Source organism: Labeo rohita, chromosome 2 (assembly GCF_022985175.1).
Source record: "Labeo rohita strain BAU-BD-2019 chromosome 2, IGBB_LRoh.1.0, whole genome shotgun sequence".
Taxonomy (NCBI): Eukaryota; Metazoa; Chordata; class Actinopteri; order Cypriniformes; family Cyprinidae; genus Labeo; species Labeo rohita.
The window spans coordinates 20,500,986-20,524,821 of NC_066870.1; the positions used below are offsets into that span (position 1 = coordinate 20,500,986).

Consider the following 23,836-nt stretch of genomic DNA (forward strand, 5'->3'; position numbering starts at 1 on the left):
TGTGAAATCTATGTGATGGAACACTGAACATAACTAAAGCGCTGCACGATCATCTACTTGCACAAGCATTGAGCAGATTTATCTTTAATACAACCTGATTATCGTATGTACATTCCAAAACAGACTTTCATTTCTGCATATATATTTTTTTTCATTAAGTTTGGATTCTAGTTGATATATCAATGTGACATTGTTTATAGCTGTACATCTTTTCTTTGAAATAGTGACTGCATTGTTCCAGATTCCTAGAACAACCATTAAACAAATAAACATTTGTACAGGACACTATGAGCTTGTTCTTTAAAGTTAAAACCTCATCCTTAAGTGGTTGTCACGATAAGGGGACACAGATCAATGTGGCTGAGACTTCAGAGATGGTACATCATATTAGCAGACTAAAGTGTCACACAATGAAGGAAAGCAAAGAAATAAATCTCAAAATCAGTGTTTGTGTAAATGATTTTATTTTCCTCACAGACCAACAGTAGAAATGTTCCAAAAACCTGTAAGAGACAAAGAGTTTTAGATTAAAAGTTGGACTTGAGAAGGGCAGTCAGTCATAAGTACAAAGATTTTTTTTTCCGCTGACATTTACTTTTATCTACTAACTCCCAAGAGGCCTCTGTAAAGACACACAATTTCATAGCTGCATTACTATGTGGTTAACCAGTAAAATTATGAACAACATGAATGTCATACTTAATGCCTCAATACTTTTATAGATTAATAAACACCCTGCCCGCATGTGCAAATTAACTATCAACTCAAGATTATGTAATGACATCTAATAACCTGAATCACTCGCACATTTCCGATATGGTCTGCAAGTACAAGTTGAATGCAAATGAAACTAAATGTCAAACCTATGAGGTCAGGTGCTCACCTAAAGGTCTTAGTTCATCCTCCTGATGAGTCTGTTGATCTGGTCCTCCCTGTTTCCTGCATCACCGCCCTCAACAAAGTGGGTGGTCTTCTTGTTCATGCCACCACGAGGGGAGGACAGCTTGAATGGCCAGAGGAAGTTGTTTGCAGCCTTGAAGTTCTTTCCAACAGTGTAGATTTCATGGATGAGATCCTCAATGCAGATGATTCCGCAACGACCTGGAGAGATGCAAATGATGTGACAATCCTAAAAAAAAATGCTACCAATGTAATACCTAGTGTTCGTCCTTACCAAGGGACCTCTCGATAAGGCCATTGTCTGTCAGCGGAATGCGCTGCTTCCTCATCTTTCCAAATCCACGCTTGTAGATGAGCTCGCGCACAGATTTAAGGTTGGGGTAACTGGAAAGAAAAGCAACACTGTACTTTAGCAAGCATATAAAGTTTTTTATAAAGTGACGTGTCATGCCACACACATTATGCATTTCAGATTAGACATGCAACAACTTTGAGAACAAAAGGAGAATTAGTGAGGTTACAGACACTTTTTTCCATATAATGGAAGTAAATGGGAAATATGGATTATGCATTACATTATATAACTTCTATATGCATTATATTAGATTTCTATATTCTTTTGAAGCCACACAATAGATCTGTGCAAGAAACAGAAAATGCGCTAAATTTATGACACCTTTGATGGGTCACATTAGGTCTGATGTCAAAGCCATTTGTTCATGTCACACTGATGTAATGGCAAAATGAGAGTACTCATTTTTAGAGCCCGAGTTCCCATTCACTTCTATTATACAATAGAGCAGGCAGTACATTCTTCAGCTCTTTTCTATTCATTTGATATTATATTAGTTTGGAGTAAAATAAAGATCACTATATGAGAAACTCATTTTTGAAAAAAGTATAAACTACCATTTAAAGTACAATTTAAATTTTTGAAAGTGGTCTCATACTAAACAAGTGAAATGAAACCACCAGTCAAATGTGTCTGAACATTAAGATTTTTCTATTTTCTATTCTATTTTTTAAGATTTTTTCTATTTGATTACATTTTCAAATGTAATTTATTCCAGTGATTTTAATGCTGATTTTTTTTTTTTTTTGCATCTTTAATCCAGTTTCATGATCCCTCAGAAATCATTCTAATTTTCTGATTTGCTGCTCAAAAAACAATGTTGAAAAAAGCGTAGAGAAGAGTAGAATTTTATCGTTTCCTTGATTAATAGAAAGTTCAGAAGAACAGTGTTTATCTGAAATACAAAACTTTTGTAACATTATAAATCTATAATGTCTTTCCCCTCATAAAAAAAAAAAAAAAAAAAAAAATAAACACTATAAAAATTATACTGGCTTTTAGATAGTATAGTGTATAATGGTACAAAAGCTTCTTATTTCAGAAAAATTCTGATCTTTGGATCATTCTATTCATAGAATGCTGGAGAGAAAAACAAAAAAAAAACAACCATTTTAAATATAATAATAATAATAATAATAATAATAATAATAATAATAATAATGTTTCTTGAACAGCAGATCAACATATTAGAATGATTTCTGTTCATCATGTGACAATGAAGAGTAGAGTAATGATGCTGAAAATTTAGCTTTGATTACAGGAAATAAATTACATTTTAAAATATATTCAAATAGAAAGCAGGTATTTTAAATATTACATTTTACTGTTTTGCTGTACTTTGCATCAAATAAATGCAGGCTTGGTGAGCAGGGGGAAAAAAAAAAAAAAAAAAAAAAAATTTCAAAAACTTTTGACTATTGAAAAAAAATGTAAACACCAAGCTGATTTTCCAGCACCATTACTCTAGTCTTGAATGTCACATGATCCTTCAGAAATCAAGATGATCAATCAGAAAAGTGGTGCTACTTAACATTTGTGAAAATTATTTTTTATTTTACTTGTATTTTGCAATAATAAACTTTTGTAATATTATAAATGTATTTACTGTCTTTTTTGATGAGTTTAATGCATATTGGCTGAATAACTATTTAAAAATAAAATAAACAATCTTTGACACAAACCTTTCAAAAGGTATTGTATCTTGATCCATTAAACAGCTGCAAATACTTAATGGACATTCACAATTTACATTAATCAACCCAAAACAACTTTACATACCCCCAAGCAATGTAGGGCTCTGCAATTCGGAGCATGTTGATGGAAGCCTTGTTCAGTTTCACAAAGACACCGTTGAAGATCTGGCGGAGACGGAGCAGCTGAAGCACCTTGCGGACTTTGGGGCTGACACCGTTGATACTGAGGACACACAAAGCATTTCATCAACATCTTCCAAAAGAACGTTTCATCTAGATTATTATTTAATGGTGGTTTCAGAGGATTTGGCTTTTTTTCGAGAGAAATCACCACGGTCGATAAGACGGGGAAAAAAGAGCAACATCATAAACCACAATTGGTGACATCTGCCTACAACATGGCAGATAAACAAAACCAGCAACTGAACATTTACCCTCTAATCCTGACGACAAAAGCCAGTTTGGGCTCAGCAGGGACGTAGTAGTTGCCAACCTTGCGAGCCATTCTGCTCATGCGGATTTCACGCCTGTACATCTCCCTGTATTCCTTGTGGTAGGCTTCAGCTCGCTTGAAGATGAGCTTCCTGGTGACTTTGCGGGCCTATTAATGAGAGACACAAGCTTAGTTTGGGTTCCACGTTAATGCTTTTCAACATACAGTGGTGGCCAAACTTATTAGAACACTAGTGTTTTCGCCAGCTAAAAAAAAAAAAAAAATGTTTTTAAGTCAGTTATTTCTACACACTTAGTGTGTAAGTAGAAAATATCAGTTTGCATTTCCAAACATTCATTTTGCCATTAATTGTAAGATTTTGTTTTGCACAAGGAGTCTGACAACAGACTGACAACTCATCATTCAGTCTGTCTGGAATGACATGAAGATACAAAACAAACTGAGACAGACTAAATCCAGAAGAACTGTGGCAACGTCTCCAAGATGCTTCAAGAAACCTACCTGCAAAGCTACAGTACTTGTCTGAAAATGCTGTAAAATGAGGATGCTGTCAAGAACAGATCTAGTAACTGCATTAAATCAACATTGGTGTGAGCATCCTTTGCGTTTAAAGCAGCTTTTGCCCTAGGTACACTTGCGCATAGTTTTTCAGGTAGCTTTGCAGGTAGGTCTCTTGAAGCATCTTGATGTTGCCACAGTTCTTCTGGATTTAGTCTGTCTCAGTTTGTTCTGTTTCTTCATTCCAGACAGACTTGATGATGATGAGATCAGATCTCTGTGTGGAGCACTGGCTGCTGTCAGACTCCTAGTGCAAACCGACACACTACAGCAAAAGATAAAAATAACGGATTCAAACCATTTTTAGCTGAAAGTCTGACTCTCAAACACCAACCTTCTTGATAGCAACCCTCTTCTTCAGACGCACGGCCTTAATGGCAGCGAACCGCTGTCGCCTCTTCAAGAGGCTTTCAGGGACTGAGGGAACCTTCTTCTTTCTGATGAGAAACCAAAGAGTTGCACATTTGTCAATTTCGTGGTATCCACATTAGGCCTACAGACCAAGCTATAATGACAACTGTCAAATTAACAAAAGCACAGTCTATGTATAAACTACACAACCAAGATTTTATTACACACAGTTTATGACAGCATCACCTTAGACTATTACTTTTACTAATAAGAACAGCACTAGCGTGTAGCATAGCATCATGTCTTTACTACACGTTAGCACTCAGCTAATGACATTAATGTCTCTAACAAGAGTATTTCACCCCCAAATACGACATTATGATATTTCCGTACAGAAACACTCATTCGGAGACGTTTCATTGTTATTACATGAACTGCTTTTTCACACGTTGCTGAGGCGACTCAACCCAGGCATACTACGCGACATTCACATCAAATTTATTGATTCATCATTCCCAGCCGCTCCCAATTTCCTCACCACAATGCTTAAATACACACATAGTGCTCATTTAGACTCTAAAATATCACGTATGAGCAATATTTTAACCGATGGACAAAGATTTAAATAGCACGGTATCCAACTTACGTTTCACCCGCCATTATCCCTACAGTAAAAGAGGCTTCTACGCATGCGCGGTGGAGTCTTATAAGGGAGGTCCTTCAGACTTCCGGTTAACTGTTAGGTATTCAGATCTACTGCCTGCATTTTAAAAATAATAGCGTTTTGTTTTAATAGCGTAACTTTTAAGAGACTTTACGCTTGCGCTATTTTTTCTCTCTCTCAGAATTCATTATGTTAAAATGTAGATAGGTTGGAGTTCGTGTATTAGATATGACGCACACGCTATGACTGCTTTGCATACCAGGCGGACACAAACACGCGTGGAAAGTTATGTAGTGAGTTCGATATTTAAAGAGCAGGAGAGCCACACAAATACACTGTTATGGGTAGTTTTCATCTTGTCGTGAGAGGATCCAGCTTTTATTTAAACCTCGACGGGGTGTTTCTTTGAGCGCATTTGCGGTTTGATTTCTTTGCTGTTGGAACTGAACGTCGCTGTAGTTTGTTTAGTTTGGCGAGTAGAAATACAGAGGCAAGCGCACATCATGAATATCGCAACTGAATTATTCGTGGTCACTTTTAAAATTATATGGTCGTTTGTACTCGCTGGTGCTAAGTGGTTTATTCCTCAACGAGAAAAGAGTGTGGAGGGCCAAGTGTGTGTTATTACGGGTGCTGGAAGCGGTCTCGGGCGACTCTTTGCGCAAGAGTTTGCCCGGAGACGAGCGACCCTTGTGCTGTGGGACATCAACAGAGAGAGCAACGAGGAGACCGCAGAGATGGTGCGGGAAATCTATCGAGAAATGAACCCCTCCGCTGGTGAGTTAAACAGTTAATGACTCTTTCCCCATATTTTAAGTTTTTCACAGCATTAGTGGGGGTAATATTGTACAATAAGGTCCTAATAGTCCTTGTAGACCTAAAATGCCCTTATCGTTAGTTAATAAAATGCAACAGTTCATTGCTAGTTCATGTTAGTCTACAAAAAAAAAAAACAAAAAACGTTTGATTTCAACAATGTATTAGTAAATGGTGAAATAAATTTTAAGAAAGATTAACGAGTGCTTTAAAAGTATTTTTCACTGTTGGCTTCTGTTAACTAATACAGTTAAATAATGTAAACAAATGAAACTTTGTTGTAAAAAGTTTAAAGTTTTTAAAGACTACCAGTCAAAAGTTTTTGAACAGTAAGGTTGTGATGTTTAAATAAGTCTCTTCTGCTCACCGAGCCTGTGCGGCACAATTGTGAAATATTTTTACTATTTAAATAACTTTTTTTTTCTTTGAATGTATTTTAAAATGTAATTTATTCCTGCGATTTCAAAGCTAAATTTTTAGCGTCATTACTCCAGTCACATGATCCTTCAGAAATCATTCTAATATTCTGATTTGCTGCTCAAAAAACATTTAATTTTATTATTATTATGTTGAAAACAGCTGAGTAGAATTTAAAGCATCCTTGCTAAATAAAAATATTAATTTCTATATTTTTTCTCCCTCCAAAAAATAAAATAAATAATAATTAAAAAAAAAAAATAATAATATATACATGCTGATCTTTGGATCTTTTTTATTTATCAAAGAATCCTGAAAAAAATGTACTCAACTGTTTTAAATTGATGGTGGTAATAATAATGATGATGATGATGATAGTGTTTCTTGAATGGCAAATCAGCATATTAGAATGATTTCTGAAGGATCATGTGACACTAAAAACTGGAGTAATGATGCTGAAAATTTAGCTTTGATCACAGGAATAAATTACATTTTAAAAATATATTCAAATAGAAAGCAGTTATTTTAAATAAAAATATGTAACAATTTTTGTTTTTGCTCTACTTTGAATCAAATAAATGCAGGTTTGGTGAGAAAAGAGAATTATTTAAAAAAAAACATTAAAAATCTTACTGTTCAAAAACCTTCGACGGGTATTGTATGTTTTATGAATGATAACTAATAGGAATTTACAGAGTTTTGATCAGCCAAGAAATAGCAAGTTAACAATTTTGTAAAAATCTTTTTAGTTGACAGTTCTGCGGTACATACATCAACAGCCCTTTTCAGACCTTTGAAAATCAAAATGTAATTGTTACTGGGATTAAATGGGATAAAAGAGTTTTTTTTTTTTTTTTTTTTTTTTTTTTTTTTAAATAAAGGGGGGAAAAATGTGCAATATTCTGTTTTTACGTAATGTCTTATTCCTTTTTTACGTAATCTGTCTTATTCTTTTTTTACAGGGCCTTCAGACAGTGTTCAAGAGTTGCCTCTGTTTCAGGCAAAAGTGTACACATACATTTGCGACGTCAGTAAACGCGAGAGTGTGTATTCGACCGCAGAGAAGGTGCGCAAAGAGGTAGGCAACATCGACCTGTTGATCAATAACGCTGGAGTTGTCTCAGGACTTCATCTTCTCGAGTGCCCGGATGAGCTTATCGAAAGGACTATGATGGTCAACTGCCACGCTCACTTCTGGGTCAGTATATGGCTTCGATCAGGTCAAGTATTTCATGCTTGACATCTTGTTCATATTCTGATTCTGTACTATACATTTATGTTCACAGACTGCAAAAGCTTTCCTTCCCAAAATGCTTGAGCTGAATCACGGACACATTGTAACTGTAGCAAGCTCACTGGGCTTGTTCACCACTGCTGGTGTGGAGGTAAGAAATCACTTTTTCCATCTTCTATCTAGCATAATGTACCACAGTATGTTACAAAGACACATTTACACTTTTTTTTTTTTTTTTTTTCCCCTCTTCATTGCAGGACTATTGTGCAAGCAAGTTTGGAGCCATAGGCTTCCATGAGTCTTTGAGCCATGAACTGAAAGCAGCTGATAAGGATGGAATAAAGATGACGCTTGTCTGTCCCTTTTTAGTTGACACTGGCATGTTCAAAGGCTGCAAAATTAGGTTTGTGGCTTTTATTGCATAAGCCTAATGTAATTTTGATTCCTTTATTTGTTTTCTTACAATCTTTCACCTATTTTTAAACAGGAAAGAAATGGCTCCACTGTTTCCCCCGCTAAAGCCAGAGTACTGTGTCAAACAGGCCATGAGAGCTATACTAACAGACCAACCCATGATCTGCACGCCACGAGTCATGTACATGGTCACCTTTATGAAAACGTAAGTAAATATGTCATAAATATTCTTGTTTAATTTAATCTGTTCATTACTAATGGTCTTCAATCTTTCAATTTTGCAGCGTTTTGCCATTTGATGCTATTGTGTGCATGTACAGATTTATTGGCGCTGATAAATGCATGTACCCCTTTCTGGCTCAACGGAAGGAGTCCACAAACAACAATGAATCAAAGACTGGAATCTAACTGGTTCTGACTGAGCAGCGCTGCTAAATTCTTTGTTAGTTCCTCTGGAACGCTGAGTTTTTTTTCAGATGACATTTTGCTGTCAACTTTGAGGTTGCAATAATTACAAATGTAGAACACTATGTAGCTATTTGCTTTAATTATGAAATGGTGTGTGTTACTGTAAGGTTGCTTAAGGCCTGTCACCTATTTATATGTATTCACTTTTTTTTTTTTTTTTTTTTGTCAAGTATTGTTGCTTTCCTCTCAGCATTCCAAGACTTTGTCACTTTAGAGGTTTTATCCTCCTAATAACACTATGAAATGCACTATGTAATGAAAGTATTTTTTTTTTTCTTGTTGCCTTTTCGGTCTTGATGTGTTGATGATTTGGATAACACCAATGATTAAAGCAAAAGATTAGCAAAAATTGCCACAAGTGCTTACTGTTAAATAAACAGTCTTCAAATTAATCATGTATCGCTTCCTTTTTTTCCTTAATGCTAAGTGGTGAAAAGGTGGTTTGGTTTGTTTGAATGTTTTGTTTGCAAAGTCATGGCAGCTTTCCAAGCAAGGTAGAGGTTAAATCCATGCATAAAATCCATCTAATGCATTTTATCCACTTTCAATGGTACATCCCATTTCTTTATGCATTTAAGAGAAACATTCCAAAGCATTTAACAGCTAATTAACATCTTAATGATAATGTGCTTTGTTAATAACTGATCTTAAAGGTCAGCTGAAAGCACAAAGCATATCTATTTAAATAAGTATTATAAGCATATACACTACCAGTCAAAATTTTTAATGTTTTTTTTTTAAAGAAGTGTCTTCTGCGCACCAAGTCTTTATTTGATCCAAAGCACAGCAAAAGCAATAAAATCTTGAAATATTTGTACTTTTTAAAATAAGTGTTTTCTATTTGAATATATTTTCAAAAGTAATTATTGTGATGAAAGCTGAATTTTCAGCATCATTACTCCAGTTTTCAGTGTCACATGATCCTTTTGAAATCATTCTAATATGCCGATTTGCTGTTCAAGAAACATTTTTTATTATTATTATTACATTCAATATTTAAAACCGCTGTGTACATTTTTTCAGGATTCTTTAATGAACAGAAAGATCCAACGATCGTCATTTATTTGAAATAAAAAGACTTTGAAACATTATACACTATACCATTCTAAAGCCTGGAGTTGAGGGGTAAATTATAGAAATTAATACTTTTATTTAGCAAGGATGCTTTAAATTGATCAAAAGTGACAGACATTTAGAATGTTACAAAAGATTTCTATTTCAGATAAATACTTCTGAACTTTCTATTCATCAAAGCAACCTGAAAAAGTTCTACTCAGCTGTTATAATAACAAATGTTTTTTGAGGAGCAAATTAGAATATTAGAATGATTTCTGAAGGATCATGTGACTGGAGTAATGATGCTAAAAAAATCAGTTTTGAAATCAGAAATAAATTATATTTTAAAATATATTCAAATAAACTTATTTTAAACAGTAAAAATAATTCAAAATGTTGCTGTACAGGCTCGGTGAGCAGAAGAGACTTATTTAAACATCACAACCTTACTTTTCAAAAACTTTTGACTGTACTTCAGATCAAATAAATGCAGGCTTGGTGAGCAAAAGAAACTTCTTTAAAACATTCAAAAACTTTTGACTGGTAGGGTATATTACACATTTACTTTCAAATATATAAACTGAATAGTCAGGTAAGGGTATGAGATGTGTACAAAACACATCTGAAAATATAATTGTGTAACTGAACATGCATGAAAGGCTTTTACAGAATGAAAAAGGGAAAGGATGAGACTTGTTTTTAATGTGCATTTCCTTATGTTAATGCTGAGAAAACATTGCTGAAATAAGAGAATGAAATAAATAAATTGAATAGTGATTTAAATATATATGTTCTATTAGATTACAATAGTAATTGTTATTTATTAATAATATGTAAGTCATTATGCCCCACTACTAGGCCTATCACCTACATATAAAAATGAACGTACTGTATGAAGACGAGAATGTTACTACCAGTGTTGGGGGTAATGCACTGGGGCTAATGCGAGTTATGTAATCAGATTACTTTTTTCAAGTAAAGTAACGCATTACTTTTTAATTTGCAATAAAATATCTGAGTTACTTTTTCAAATAAGTAACACCAGTTACTTTTGTTTTGGTCATTTATTGATTGAGACCTGTCTTGTTCCCATGTTGAGAGAAATCGTGAGTAAGATGTTACTTTAGTTGTAGAATAAACATGAACATGTATTAATTCATGATTCAGTATTTCTTAAAATGAATAAAAACAGTGAAATGCAACTCAGAATATGACGCAAACCTGCAAAAATTTACAAATACGTTACAAATACAATTATCCTTTATGTATATAATGCCATTTTAATAACCAGTGTCTTGGCTGCTGACCTTTGATGATCCAAATCAACCACACCAACAAGCAAAAATTACTCAAGATGAATTAATATCTTGTTCTTTTTTTAATTGCTGAAGAGTGTTGAACTTTCTTCTTATGTGCTCTACTGTATAGATGTGAATTTACTTTTCCTTCAGGCTTTTGGTGTGTTCATTTGCCAAAAATATAGCTTTTTATATCAAAAACAAACAAGCCCTGACCAGATTGAAAAAGTAACGCAAAAGTAACGTAACACATTAATTCCATAAAAAGTAACACAATTAGTTACTTTTGTAGGGCCTATTGCAATATTGTAATGCATTACTTTAAAAAGGAATTTTCCCCACTGGTTACTACATTATGTAAAGCCTGATATGCAGAGTCTTTCCCTGCCCACTCACTTGCGGAAATACCACTGACTGTCGGAGAGAAATATCAGACATCCTTATCAATGGAACGAGAAAAAAAAAGGGAATCACATTCCAATGCCATAAAACCCATACAGAAATACATACGCTTGTTCCTGGCCAGAGGGAAAATGGGATTCCTCTCAATAGACTGATAGTCAAATCATAATGAGCTCACAGTGGAGTTCGACCTTTCATTCATACTATTGGAGTGCTCTGCATGCTATATAATTGCATGTATGTATGTCTGTATACATCAGGGTTGTTAATGTTTAACAAGTGTTGAAATCATCAAAATGACACCTATGTAATCTTACTTGAGACAGATTAAGAACGCTGCTAGTGTTACTCACGGCACAGCCTAACAAAAACCTGACAGTTCACACACTGACAGGGCAGTGAATAAAAGCCAAGTGACGCCTGTCTGTCGATTAGATAACTCCACTTTCAGCCTAAATACCAACAAACAATAAAGAGCCCCTTGTACAAACTCAAAAAGTATGCAGCGTATTCCTCATTAGAGCTGACAGCATAAAAGAATGATTGGTTGATGCGTAGCAGCCCATTGTAAGGTGTCTGTGATGTGCTTTCACTGGAATTTGTAGTATCAGTTACTCATTATGCACTGACAATTATTTTGCTTCACCAATAATTTCTTCGAGACAGATCGTAGTTTACATCTGACAAGTTATAGATAAATCTGAACCTCAATCAATTTGACATTCTTTAGCAGTGGGGTAATTTTAAGAAACAACTTACTTTCTTAGTTTCGGCTATGTTTTGTCATTTTTTGTCTATTCTGATTGTTTTATTAAAAAGGAACAACTACATTTCAGTTTATAGCCTATCAGAGTTGTTGCATCACTGTCCTGTTATCTCAGTAATGCTGGTTTGGTAACTCACTCAGTGAGCCAGAAAAGGCAGACAGCTCCCCTGTGGGGCTCCCCCAAAGCTAGACCCTCTGACTAACAGGTTTAGCTTTGGCTGTTAACTCCCTTAAAAATGAACAAGCATGGGAGATTACTGATACAGTCAATCCCATTCCCTTTACCAGGAAATGACACCCACTCCCACCACGCTCATTTGGCTGATACCATTGCATTGCCCTAACGATGATGTCACGGACGTATTTCAGGAGAGTAGATATGCAATGAGGAAGATCCTAAAGCATTCATACTCCAGTGGATTTCCGTCTGACGGATAAGAAAATTCCGATGATTGTGTTATTCGTCAGTCAGAGGACTTTAGAATCACATCTGTATAAACATTCCAGACTACTTCTTTTAATAATACGACTTACTGCTATTAGTTCTGAATAGATGATTCACTAAGAAAACCTACATCGAGACAGTTATACACACCTCCACGTCCGTAAATATAGTAAGAATCATTCTTGATGACTGGGTTACCCCTGCTGCTCACACTGTAACTACTGTTACAACTTCTTGTACCTTTATTCGCTACAATTCGCTACAGTAATAATAATAAGAAGAAAATAATAATCTGGAATAACCTTTACGCTGTGTCTACACACTGGACGCAAGAGAACCCATTATAATCAGTGATGCTGTCTACACTGGATGTGGCGCGGCGCGACGCTACACAACACGCCACGAAAATGTCGCGTTCTATTTATGACGTACAGACACTAGGCTCAAATGATATGCGACGGTCGCTTGTCGCGTCCGGTGTAGACACGATGTTGTCTTTCCAGTTCCTCATTCAGGCTGTTTTACTGGCCTCATTGCTCATTCAAACCAATACAATACACAAACATATATAGTAAAACGTGCTGCAAATATACTATACACTCTAAAAGCTACTGGGTTAAATATGGACAAATTACAAAATACGGTTGTTTTGACCCAGCAAAACAACTGGGTTACTACCCAGAAGGTTGGGTTAAACATTTAATCCAACCGCTGGGTCAAAACAACCCAATCGCTGGGTATGTCTATATTTTACCCAGCGCTTAGTTGTTTTTAACCCAGCAGTTGATAATACGCTCTTACCATTTAATGATTTAAACTTAATACTAATACCTTAATACTGTAAACACATTAGATGTTCTGATTAACGATGTCAAATCGATATTAATCGCGATGAATAGCGTGCAAAATGAAGGTTTGTGTTTACAGGTGTACATTTTATAAATTGTATATGTATACATAAGTACACACACATGCATGTATATATTTAAGAACATATGTAATATATATTTGTATATTAATCATATATAAATACATACACACAGACATACACATACATACATATACATATATATATATATATATATATATACGCAGTGTTGAGAAGGTTACTTTGGAAATGTAATAGGTTACAGATTACAAGTTACTTCTTACTTCTTAAATTTCTATTATTTTCAACTGTTAATCATTTTGAAACATTTAAACCAGGCAGAGTTAACCTTACAGTAGTGTTCAACACTGATTACTGTCAGACTTTCAAAATCCTTTATCACTTGAATTAAGATTATAATAAGTAAGGGATACATCTTTATTTTGCGATAACAACTGGCTACATTATCTCAATTATTACACAGCTGCTTGATAGATTATTTAGATGTTTTGTGTCAAAATAATTAGAGTTGAAATATATGAACACAAGGCTTCCATGGAGAAATCAGTTGCTAGCAAACGGAAAGTTCAGACTAGACATTTTAAGGATACAGTGCAGTCATACCAGTTTTCTTGCATAACATTTCACCACATAAATAATTAAATAGTACTACTTTGTTAGTTATCTTATAATCCATTACAGTGTACAAAAAAAAAAAAAAAAAAAAAAAAAAAAAATGGAAGCAGCTGCGTTTGTATGAAACAATAGAGCAAGTCCATGATACCAGGATGACAGAATTAAGAAATTGTCCACATAATATTGAATTAAGGTTTAATATTTGATTAGCTAACCAAATACAAAGCTTCCACCAAGAAAAATTATCAAGCATATAGCACTGACTTAAGTTGTCCCGAAAGAGTCTGAGCTGTGTAATAATTTAATTTAAAGCACAGCCACCACAAATTCAGACTTTTTTTTATTACTTTTTATTCCTTTTATTGTGATAGGACAGTACAGAGATGACAGGAAAGAGCTGGGAGGAGAGAGGGGAGCGGGATCAGCAAAGGACCTTGAGACGGGAATCGAACTCGGGTCACTGTGTAAGTGGGGGTGGGTGTGTGAAAAAATGCAGATGTAATCTCCTTTGTAATCACTGGCATTTTTTAAAAGTAACTAATTTAATTACATATTTTTTTCTCAGTAACTGTAACTAATTACAATTACATTTATTTTGTAATTAAATTACGTAATTCCGTTACATGTAACTAGTTACTCCCCAACACTGTATATATATATATATTTATATATATATATATATATATATTTATTTATTTATTCATATATACACACATATATACAGACACACACATGTTGTGTTTACATGTTTTATGGGGACATTCCATAGGCGTAATGGTTTTTATACTGTACAAACCGTATTTTCTATTGCCCTACACCTACCCGACACCTAAACCTAGCCCTCACAGGAGACTGTGCACACTTTTACTTTCTCAAAAAAACTAATTCTGCATGATTTATAAGCTTGTTTCCTCATGGGGACCTCACAAATGTCCCCACAAGGTCAAAATGTACTGGTATTACTATCCCCATAACGTGATAAATACCAGGTGCACACACACACACACACACACGTTTGTTTTTGTGAATTGTGGGGACTTTCCATAGACTTCTATAGATTTTATACTGACCAAACGATATTGTCTATCCCCTAACCCAACCCTAACCCTAACCCTAAACCTAGCCCTCACAGAAAACATGTTTGCATCGTTACACTTTCAGATAAACATCATTTACTATTTTTAATCATTTTTTAACATTGTGGGGACCACAGGCCAGTCCCCACAATGTCAAAAACTTCAGGTTTTACTATCCTTGTGGGGACATTTGGTCCCCACAATGTAGCAAAAACAAGTACACACACACACACACACACACACACACACATATATATATATATATATATATATTTGTTATATATATACACATGTATGTGTGCATTTGTTTTATTTACATTTTATTTTGGATGCGATTAATCGCGATTAATGGATTTGACAGCACTTATTCTGATATCATTTTTACAAATATTATTATTGTTCTTACAGAACCTTTTAGAAATTAATACTTTCATTCAGCAATGATCCTTTAAGTTAGTCAAAAGTCACTTACATTGTTACTTTCTATTAATCAGAAAATTCTGCATGTATCAGGTTTTCACAATTATATTAAGCAGCACAGCTGTTTTCACCGTTGATAATAAGAAATGTTGCGTAAGCACCAAATCAGCATATTAGAATGATTTCTGAAGGATCATGGGACACTGAAGACTGGAGTAATGTCTGCTGAAAATTCAGCTTTGCCATCACAGGAATAAATCTATATATTTAAATTCACTACAGTAGAAAAGATTTATTATAAATTGTAATAATTTTCACATTGTTACTGTAGGGTTAGGGTTTTTACTGTATTTTTGATCAAATCAATGCAGCCTTGTATTTAAAAAAAAAAAAAACCAACCCTCAACTTTTGGACAGTTTAGTAGTTTGCTGCTATGTACGCAACAAGCATGAATGTGAAAGTAACCTATCTGTTTGCAAAACTGTGCTTCCCTCTAGTGGACAGATCAGCATTCAATAACAAACTAGCATTAACGGTGGCGTGTGCAACTGACATAACATACACTGTTTGCATACCATCACAGTCTGACAATTTTGAGGATAACTTAATTACTTAAACAATATTTGCAGTCACACAATAAACATTTATAAAGTAGTCTAATTAAGATACATGACAGCATTTCAAAATATATTACTTTAATAAGAATGTTTCATTTAAATAAAGTTAAATAAAGTTTTAACAAAACAATGAAGACAAACTTTACATTTTCTAAAGCTAATGGCATGGAAAAGTCATCTTTTTAAAAGAACCTCCCAGCACAGTTGGATAAATCATTAAATCAAACAGACAATTTTAATATAACTAGATAGAGCTTCACATAAAAGATAAAGTGATTATGCTTGAAGTTACCTTTTGTTTTAACTACACAAAATGGGCGTCTATCTATAAAACCAGTGCTTAAATCCTAACCCACAAAGCATTTGTGTAATTCCAAATAACCTTTAAGATCATGACATATGATCAACACCCTGCATTAACTCTGTACATATCCGTAAATATAACATTTACCAGAATAGTACTATACACCACACCCAGCTACAATATTCAACTTAAAATGGCTTATGGTTTAAAAGAAACTATGGTTTTAAAATATACAACTAAAAGAAATGACATAAAATACATGTAAAAATGTGCCCTGTTTTGAATTTCACAGTGCATAACCAAGCAATGATAGACATCTGTCATCTGTTTTTGATGATTAATCTATTACAGTAGCTGGTTTTCTGATTTGCACTGATGCTCCTTTTATTCCAAACCCACACTGAAGTTATTATTGCACAATCGGTGCAAACCCTTAAAGGCTTATGAAAGAAAACAATACGACATAAATCAAACATTAAAAAAAAAAAAAGCTCCACATCTTGCTTCCATCAAAATATACTTGCCGGGTGGGTTACATTCCTGCAATTTTTATGCGCATTTTCCAGTCAGCAGAAGTGTACGCCTAATCCACATATAAATCACCATCCGGGGTCTGCTGGTTCAGTCTTAACCCAAAGACTGTATCATATAGTACTTGATGTACTTGGAAAAGTCTGTTTATATATCAAAATGGTGTGGATACTAGCATGTATCATCTGAAAAACAAAAGAAGAAGAGAGAGCAAAGCAAACAAAGTGATTTGAACTTTGCTCAGACACTAAAATAACTCGAATGAAACGATTTTCTTATAGAAGATAATGAGATACACTCACCGTGATACCACCACTTGGTTTTCTTTGGATTCTTATTACATGTCTTTACATAAAAGGAGTTATCTGGAGGACGTCGCTGAAAAACAAAAAACAAACCACAGGTTCATTAGACAAGCATGATAAATGGATTTCATTAAGCTTCCCCAGTTTAATCAGTTAAAAGGTTAAAGTGAGAGTTCACCCAAAAATGAAAATTCTGTCATTAATTACTCACCCTTATGTTGCTTCAAAATCGTAAGAACTTTGTTCATCTTCAGAACACAAATTACATTTTTTTTTTTTTTTTTTTGTTTTTAGTTGTTTTTTTTTTTCAGAGAAAACTAAAATAATGACTTTATTCAACAATTGCTTCCTGTCACATGGACTATTTTAATGATGTCCTTCCGTACTACCTTTCTGGATCTTGAAAGTAGTAGTTGCTGTCTATGCAGGGTCAGAAAGCTCTCGGATTTCATCAAAAATATCTTAATTTGTGTTCCAATGATGAACAAAGGTCTTACGGGTTTGGAAAAATATAAGGGTTGAGTAATTAATGACAAAATTGTTATTTTTGGGTGAACTAACCTTTTGAAATTTACCTTTTCTTTGCAGCTTGACAGCATGCTAATAATGCTTAAACAAACCGATTGCACAGACAGAGCTGGTGACCAGTCCTCCGTTAAAATAGATAAACAGATGTGACCGTTGCTATAGACGTGCGGATGGACGGGGATATTCTCTCCAGTGAACATTACCTACAAACAATATATATTAGCAACAAGCATTCAGCTTTGACACATAAAACAAACAAACAAAAACCAAACCAACATGTTAAAAGATTCACAGTTTACCTGAGGTGAATCGAAAGGATATCGACTACTGAATTTGAAGAGGAGCTGAAACTTCTCTCCTTCATAGAGAGTACCCGGAGCACCTTCCATATCTATAAACCACCTGGACAAGCACATAGATGTGTTTATGAGAATACAATCATTGATTTCTTGCTTTGACTAAAATAAATGAAAGTTATCTTAGAGTTAGTTCACTCAGAAATGAAAATTCACAATTTACTCAACCTCATGCCGTTCCAAACCCATGAGACTATCGTTTATCTTCAAAGCACAACTGAAGCTATTTTAACGAAACCTGGGAATTTTCTGTCCCTCCACTGAAAGTCTACCAAGACTTTGATGATTCAAAAGATCATAAAAACATGCTTATGATGCAAACATGTTTAAGCATTTGTTTAGCAGTTTTAAGCACTCTATGTAGGTGTCAATTAATATTTACACTACCAGTCAAAAGTTTTTGAACAGTAAGATTTTTAATGTTTAAAGAAGTCTCTTCTGCTCACCAAGCCTGCATTTATTTGATCCAAAGTACAGCAAAAATAGTAAGATTGTGAACTATTTTTACTATTTAAAATAACTATTTTAACTATATTTTCTATTTGAATATATTTTAAAATGTATTTTTTTCCTGTGATATCAACGCTGAATTTTTAGCATCATTACTTCAATCACATGATCCTTCAAAAATCATTCTAATATTCTGATTTGCTGCTCAGTAGTAGAATTTTTTCAGGTTTCTTTCGATGAACAAAAAAATTCAGAAAAACAGCATTTATCTGAAATAGAAATCTTTTGTAACATTATTAAATGTGTTTTGATCAATTTAAAGCATTCTTGCTAAATATAACCATTAATTTCTATATATTTTTTCAAAAAAAAAAAAAAAAAAAAAAAGAATAATAATAAATAAATAAAAATACTGACTCCAAGCATATATATATTCCGTGTCATTCCAGGAGGTGGATCACTTTGCAATGCCAACAATTCCTTTTGTAATCGCTTCTGGAAAGTGAAAATAACTTGCAGCGATGAACGGGCCCTCGCACCCGGGCTCACCGCCGACCGGTGGCTTTAGGGAAACAGCGAACGGTGGGCACTATGCTTTTAACATAGTAAATTTAGGGGGAATATATCAAAGTCATTTTGATGTGCCAAACTTCATGCTGCCAGCTAGTGGCGCTATGCCTATAACTGAATATTGGCATGTAGACGTCTTCAGGTCAGCGCTTTTATCAAATATATGAAGTTTGGTGCAGATTGAACATGGTATGCTTGAGTTAGTGTAAGACAAGTCATTTCCTGTTGCCAACTGGTGGCGCTATAATTGTAATGGAATATTGGCCTTTAGATGTGTTCAGGCCAGGACTCTTATGGAACATATGAAGTTTGGGGCAGATAGGACATTGTATAGCTGAGTTACAACAACTTCCTGTTTCATGGCATTAATAGCATGCATTAGCACTTAGAAAGTGTTTCTAGCATGTTTAACACAATATGGCATATTTTGCTGTGCTTTTAATAGACCATCACAGTGTTAAACATGTCACTTCCGGTTGCCAGCAGGTGGCGCTATGACTTTAACTGAATATGAGCATGTAGATATCTTTAGGCCAGGACTCTCATCAAACATGTGAAGTTTGGGGCAGATTGGACATTGTTTGCAGGAATTGCAACAACTTCCTGTTTCGTGGCTTTAAGAATATGCTTTAGCACTTGGTACGTGTTGCTAGCATATTTGAGTATGTGTTTAGCAAGTTTAGCACTCAGTGGCTTATTTTAGTGTGTTGCTAATAGTGTATCACAGTTTTAAACGTCACTTCCTGTAGACAGTAGGTGGCGCTATGACTATAACTGAATATTGTTACGTAAATGTGTTCTGACCAGGACTCTTATCAAACCTGTTAAGTTTGGGGCAGATTGGACATTGCATGCCTGAGTTACAATAGCTTCCTGTTTCATTGCATTAATAACATGCTTTAGCAATTACCTAAGTGTTGCTAACATGTTTTAACATGTTTATAACATGTTGCTACCTTATTTACCACTTGTTGATACTTTTTAAAATGTTGCTATGCATCCATAACAGTATTAAACATGTCACTTCCTGTTGCCAGCAGGTGGCGCTACGACTATAACCGAATATGGGCATGGGCATGTGTTCAGGCCAGGACTCTTATCAAACATGTTACGTTTGGGGCAGATCGGATATTGTATGCATGAGTTACAGTAACTTCCTGTTTCATTGTATTATTAACATTCTTTAGCATATTAGCTAAGTGTTGTTAGCATGCTTTACTATGTTTGTAGCATGTTTAATATTAAGCTTGTGGCAGATTGGACATTGTATGCATGAGTTACAGCAATTTTTCTTTGTATAAATATCATGCTTTAGCTCTTAGCTAAGTGTCGCTAGCACGTTTTAACATGATTGTAACATGATGCTAGCCTATTTAAAACTTGCTAACGCTTTTTAATATGTTGCTAGGAGTCAGTAACACCGTTAAACATGTCACTTCCTGTTGCCAGCAGGTGGCGCTATGACTATAACTGAATATGGGCATGTATATATCTTCAGACCAGGACTCTTATCAAACATGTGAAGTTTGGGGCAGATTTGACATTGTTTACATGAATTACAAAAACTTCCTGTTTTATGTCTTTAACAACATGCTTTAGTATTAAGTAAGTGTTGCGAGCATGTTTGAGTGTGTTTTTAAGTACTTTAGTACTCAATGGCTTTTTAGTGTTGCTAATAGTGTATTACAGTGTTAAACATGTCACTTCCTGTTGACAGTAGGTGGCGCTATGACTATAACTGAATATTGGCATGTAAAAGTGTTCAGGCCAGGACTCTTATCAAACATATTAAGTTTGGGGCAGATTGGACGTTGCATGCCTGAGTTACAGTAACTTCCTGTTTCATTGCATTAAGAGCATGCTTTAGCAATTAGCTAAGTGTTGCTAACATGTTATAGCATGTTTCTAGCATGTTGCTACCCTATTTAACACTTGTTGATATTTTTAAAATGTTGCTAGGCATCCACAACAGTATTAAACATGTGACTTCCTGTTGCCAGCAGGTGGCGCTATGACTATAACTGAATACGGGCATGGGCATGTGTTCAGGCCAGGACTCTTATCAAACATGTTAAGTTTGGGGCAGATTGGACATTGTATGCCTGAGTTACAGTAACTTCCTGTTTCATTGCATTATTAGCATGCTTTAGCATATTAGCTAAGTGTTACTAGCATGCTTTACTATGTTTGTAGAATGTTGAATATTAAGTTTGGGTCAGATTGGACATTGTATGCATGAGTTACAGCAATTTTCTTTTTCTTTGAATTAATAGCATACTTTAGCTCTTAGCTAAGTGTTGCTAGCATGTTTTAGCATGATTGTAGCATGTTGCTAGCCTATTTAAAACTTGCTAATGCTTTTTAATATGTTGTTAGGAGTCCGTAACAGTGTTAAACATGTCACTTCCTGTTGTCAGCAGGTGGCGCTGTGACTATAACTGAATATGGGCACTGACATGTGTTCAGGACCCGACTCTTATCAAACATGTGAAGTTTGAGGCAGATCGGACATTGTATGCTTAAGTTACAGCCACTTCCTTTTTCATGGCGACACGTCGAACTTTGTCAGGCCGCCACGGACACGCCCCTCGACGAAAACTCAAAAGCTTCGCAATTTAACATCGCAAGGGCCTTATGATAACACTCAGCAAATTTGAAGATGATCGGATAAAAACTGTAGGAGGAGTTCGTTAAAGTACGAGGCCTGAAAAAGGCAAAAACTGCACAAAAATCGTACAGGAAATTCAATATAACGGACTTCCTGTTGGGTTTAGGATGTTGTACCAGGAGACTTTTTTGTAGGTATTGGTGTGCTTCACCTGTGTACCGAGTTTCATACATGTACGTGAAACGCAGCTCGAGGCGCACTCCGTTGAAATTTTATAGGTGGCGCTATCGAGCCATTTTGCCACACCCACTTCTGAAAACTATATCAGATGTAAATTTTCGCCAGGACTGATGCGTGTGCAAAGTTTCATGAGTTTTCGAGCATGTTTAGGCCCTCAAAAAGACTTTTTACTTTGGAGAAGAAGAAGAAGAAGAAGAAGAAGAAGAAGAAGAAGAAGAAGAAGAAGAAGAAGAAGAAGAATAAACGGAGCAATTCCAATAGGGTCCTCGCACTGCAGTGCTCGGGCCCTGATGCTGAAAATTTAGCTTTGATCACAGAAATTAATTACATTTCAAAATATATTCAAATAGAAAACAGTTATTTTAAATAGAAAAATATTTTTAAATTGTACTGTTTTCGTACTGTTTATTTCAAATAAATAAATGCAGATAAATAAATCAAATAAATTCAGGCTTGGTGAGCAGAAGAGACTTAAAAAAAACTTAATCTAAAAAAATCATATGTTTCAAAAACTTTTGACTGGTAGTGTATATGGGAAAAAAAACCTGGATCAAACCACGAGGTTAATACTGAACATTTACAACCTCTACAAACTTGTCAAAGTTCGGAAATCTCCCAGGCTTCATTATAAAGTATCTGATTTGTGTTTCAAAGATGAATTAAAATCTCATGTGATTGCAACAACAGAAGGGCGAGTAAATAAAGTCACATAAAGTCACTTTCACTGGAAGATCCAGCTGACATACGGATTAAACATTATGAGGTCAACAATAAAACAATCAAATCTATTACATTTATTTATAAAGAGTACAAATTTTCGTTTTCATGCAAACTATAGGAAAACGTTGCAAGCTGTCAGAATATAACCCATACTCAGCTGCTTGATTTTGCATCTTTACACATCTCACAACTTACTCAGTGATTGTGTTCTGCACACTTCTCTCATTCAGTGTCATTCCAGGAGGTGGATCACTTTGCAATGCCAACAATTCCTTCTGTAATCGCTTCTGGAAAGTGAAAATAACTTGATTTGAAAGGTAACTCAACGTAAAAAAAGGCCATCCCTCATTACATCATTCTAAACCACTAATCTATCATTTTAATACAAAGTGTATCATTTTAAACGCTTCACCTTAATTAAATCCTATTGTCCGTAAAGTACTAAAAACACAACTAGCAAGCAGACTGCTAACAACGCTAGTCAAACAAACGAGTTCCACTGCTACAGAAGCTAGCGATTAAACACCTTCACAGTTATTTACAGCTCCGGAAGAACACTTCTACATAATTCTCGTTTCACATCCCTTTGTAAGTATCGTCTTCCACCTCCACAGCGGTATGTGATGTTGACAGCACAGAGTTTGTTGGGTTGTCAGACTGACTGAACGCTAGCTTACAAAGTAAACAAATGTGCGTATACATGAAACAGCTGACTGTCCTCGGCTCAGATCAGTACTGGCAGGGGCACTGGACGAAACCCGGTACGTGTCACAGCTATGGGTGACAAATTCTTTATACTGTTATTTGAAAATAGTTGCTTGTGTATGTAGGAAGATACTCACCTGCATAGACGCCATGATGGAAAGCCCCTGTAGAGAGGCGATTGGCCGAATGACGTCTGATCAGGGTTTTTTCACGGAACCGCAATGCAACAACAGTTTGCAACAATGTTTAGGGGGTGGTACTACAGGTGAACATGCTAAAATCTTCTTATATAAGCCAAAACAGTCTTTTTTTAACATAATAAAATACAAAACAAATGTATTGTAACGTTACGTGGAAACTACGCATAAATAGGGGGACTGCGCTCTTTACCACACTCTTTCCTCTAGTAGATATTTGTCAGGATGGGTTTATTTTTAAAAGTCAATTTCCTGTTGGTACATACCTAGTTCGATTAGGGCATTTAAGTAATTGTATAAACGTGCCTTAGAATAAAACCATTGAAGTGCATCTTGAGACAAAACAAGGCCATTGGTTTAATTTAAGATCATTCAGTGCAAGTTTCTTTCGGATGAAACAGCTCCGACTTTCATT

The 23,836-nt window shown here is 35.0% G+C and overlaps 3 protein-coding genes and 1 non-coding gene across 5 annotated transcripts; 1 reads left to right on the plus strand and 3 right to left on the minus strand.

Annotated features, from left to right (window-relative positions):
* Positions 1 to 441: 441 nt before the first annotated feature.
* Positions 442 to 5,052, minus strand: rpl7 (ribosomal protein L7). Its single transcript, XM_051132519.1, has 7 exons — positions 4,956 to 5,052; positions 4,293 to 4,395; positions 3,381 to 3,547; positions 3,032 to 3,169; positions 1,175 to 1,284; positions 884 to 1,101; positions 442 to 503 (listed from the first exon to the last, which is right to left on the minus strand). Exons 1-6 carry the CDS (start codon positions 4,967 to 4,969, stop codon positions 893 to 895), a joined length of 741 nt encoding a protein of 246 aa, XP_050988476.1. The 5' UTR covers positions 4,970 to 5,052; the 3' UTR covers positions 442 to 503; positions 884 to 892.
* LOC127155246 (small nucleolar SNORD12/SNORD106) lies at positions 3,235 to 3,324 on the minus strand. The gene has a single exon (XR_007825559.1). It is a non-coding gene; the product is annotated as a small nucleolar SNORD12/SNORD106 (small nucleolar RNA).
* A 136-nt stretch (positions 5,053 to 5,188) lies between the features above and the next one.
* rdh10b (retinol dehydrogenase 10b) lies at positions 5,189 to 8,714 on the plus strand. Its single transcript, XM_051132511.1, has 6 exons — positions 5,189 to 5,750; positions 7,169 to 7,404; positions 7,493 to 7,591; positions 7,698 to 7,843; positions 7,928 to 8,059; positions 8,139 to 8,714. Exons 1-6 carry the CDS (start codon positions 5,477 to 5,479, stop codon positions 8,260 to 8,262), a joined length of 1,011 nt encoding a protein of 336 aa, XP_050988468.1. The 5' UTR covers positions 5,189 to 5,476; the 3' UTR covers positions 8,263 to 8,714.
* A 7,254-nt stretch (positions 8,715 to 15,968) lies between these two features.
* Positions 15,969 to 23,449, minus strand: ube2wa (ubiquitin conjugating enzyme E2 Wa). 2 transcript variants are annotated; one of them, XM_051095905.1, is made up of 6 exons: positions 23,362 to 23,449; positions 22,715 to 22,806; positions 17,875 to 17,977; positions 17,623 to 17,778; positions 17,045 to 17,120; positions 15,969 to 16,927 (listed from the first exon to the last, which is right to left on the minus strand). In XM_051095905.1, exons 1-6 carry the CDS (start codon positions 23,374 to 23,376, stop codon positions 16,914 to 16,916), a joined length of 456 nt encoding a protein of 151 aa, XP_050951862.1. In that variant the 5' UTR covers positions 23,377 to 23,449; the 3' UTR covers positions 15,969 to 16,913. The 2 variants fall into 2 exon arrangements, with proteins under 2 accessions (XP_050951862.1, XP_050951871.1); XM_051095914.1 differs by lacking the exon at positions 23,362 to 23,449 and adding an exon at positions 23,046 to 23,327.
* Between the last annotated feature and the right edge of the window lie 387 nt (positions 23,450 to 23,836).

Bases quoted from the DNA above. Each gene is read 5' to 3' on its own strand.
- rdh10b (XM_051132511.1), top strand. From the start codon at position 5,477: ATGAATATCGCAACTGAATTATTCGTGGTCACTTTTAAAATTATATGG. The intron at 5,751-7,168 runs GTGAGTTAAACA...CTTTTTTTACAG, and splicing joins AGAAATGAACCCCTCCGCTG to GGCCTTCAGACAGTGTTCAA. The intron at 8,060-8,138 runs GTAAGTAAATAT...TCAATTTTGCAG, and splicing joins ATGGTCACCTTTATGAAAAC to CGTTTTGCCATTTGATGCTA.
- ube2wa (XM_051095905.1), bottom strand. The intron at 17,978-22,714 runs GTAAGTTGTGAG...GTGCTTGTCCAG, and splicing joins GTGCAGAACACAATCACTGA to GTGGTTTATAGATATGGAAG. The intron at 17,779-17,874 runs GTAAACTGTGAA...TATTGTTTGTAG, and splicing joins ATCCTTTCGATTCACCTCAG to GTAATGTTCACTGGAGAGAA.
- rpl7 (XM_051132519.1), bottom strand. The intron at 3,548-4,292 runs GTTGGTGTTTGA...TCTCATTAATAG, and splicing joins AGAGGGTTGCTATCAAGAAG to GCCCGCAAAGTCACCAGGAA. The intron at 1,285-3,031 runs GTATGTAAAGTT...TTTTCTTTCCAG, and splicing joins GAGCCCTACATTGCTTGGGG to TTACCCCAACCTTAAATCTG.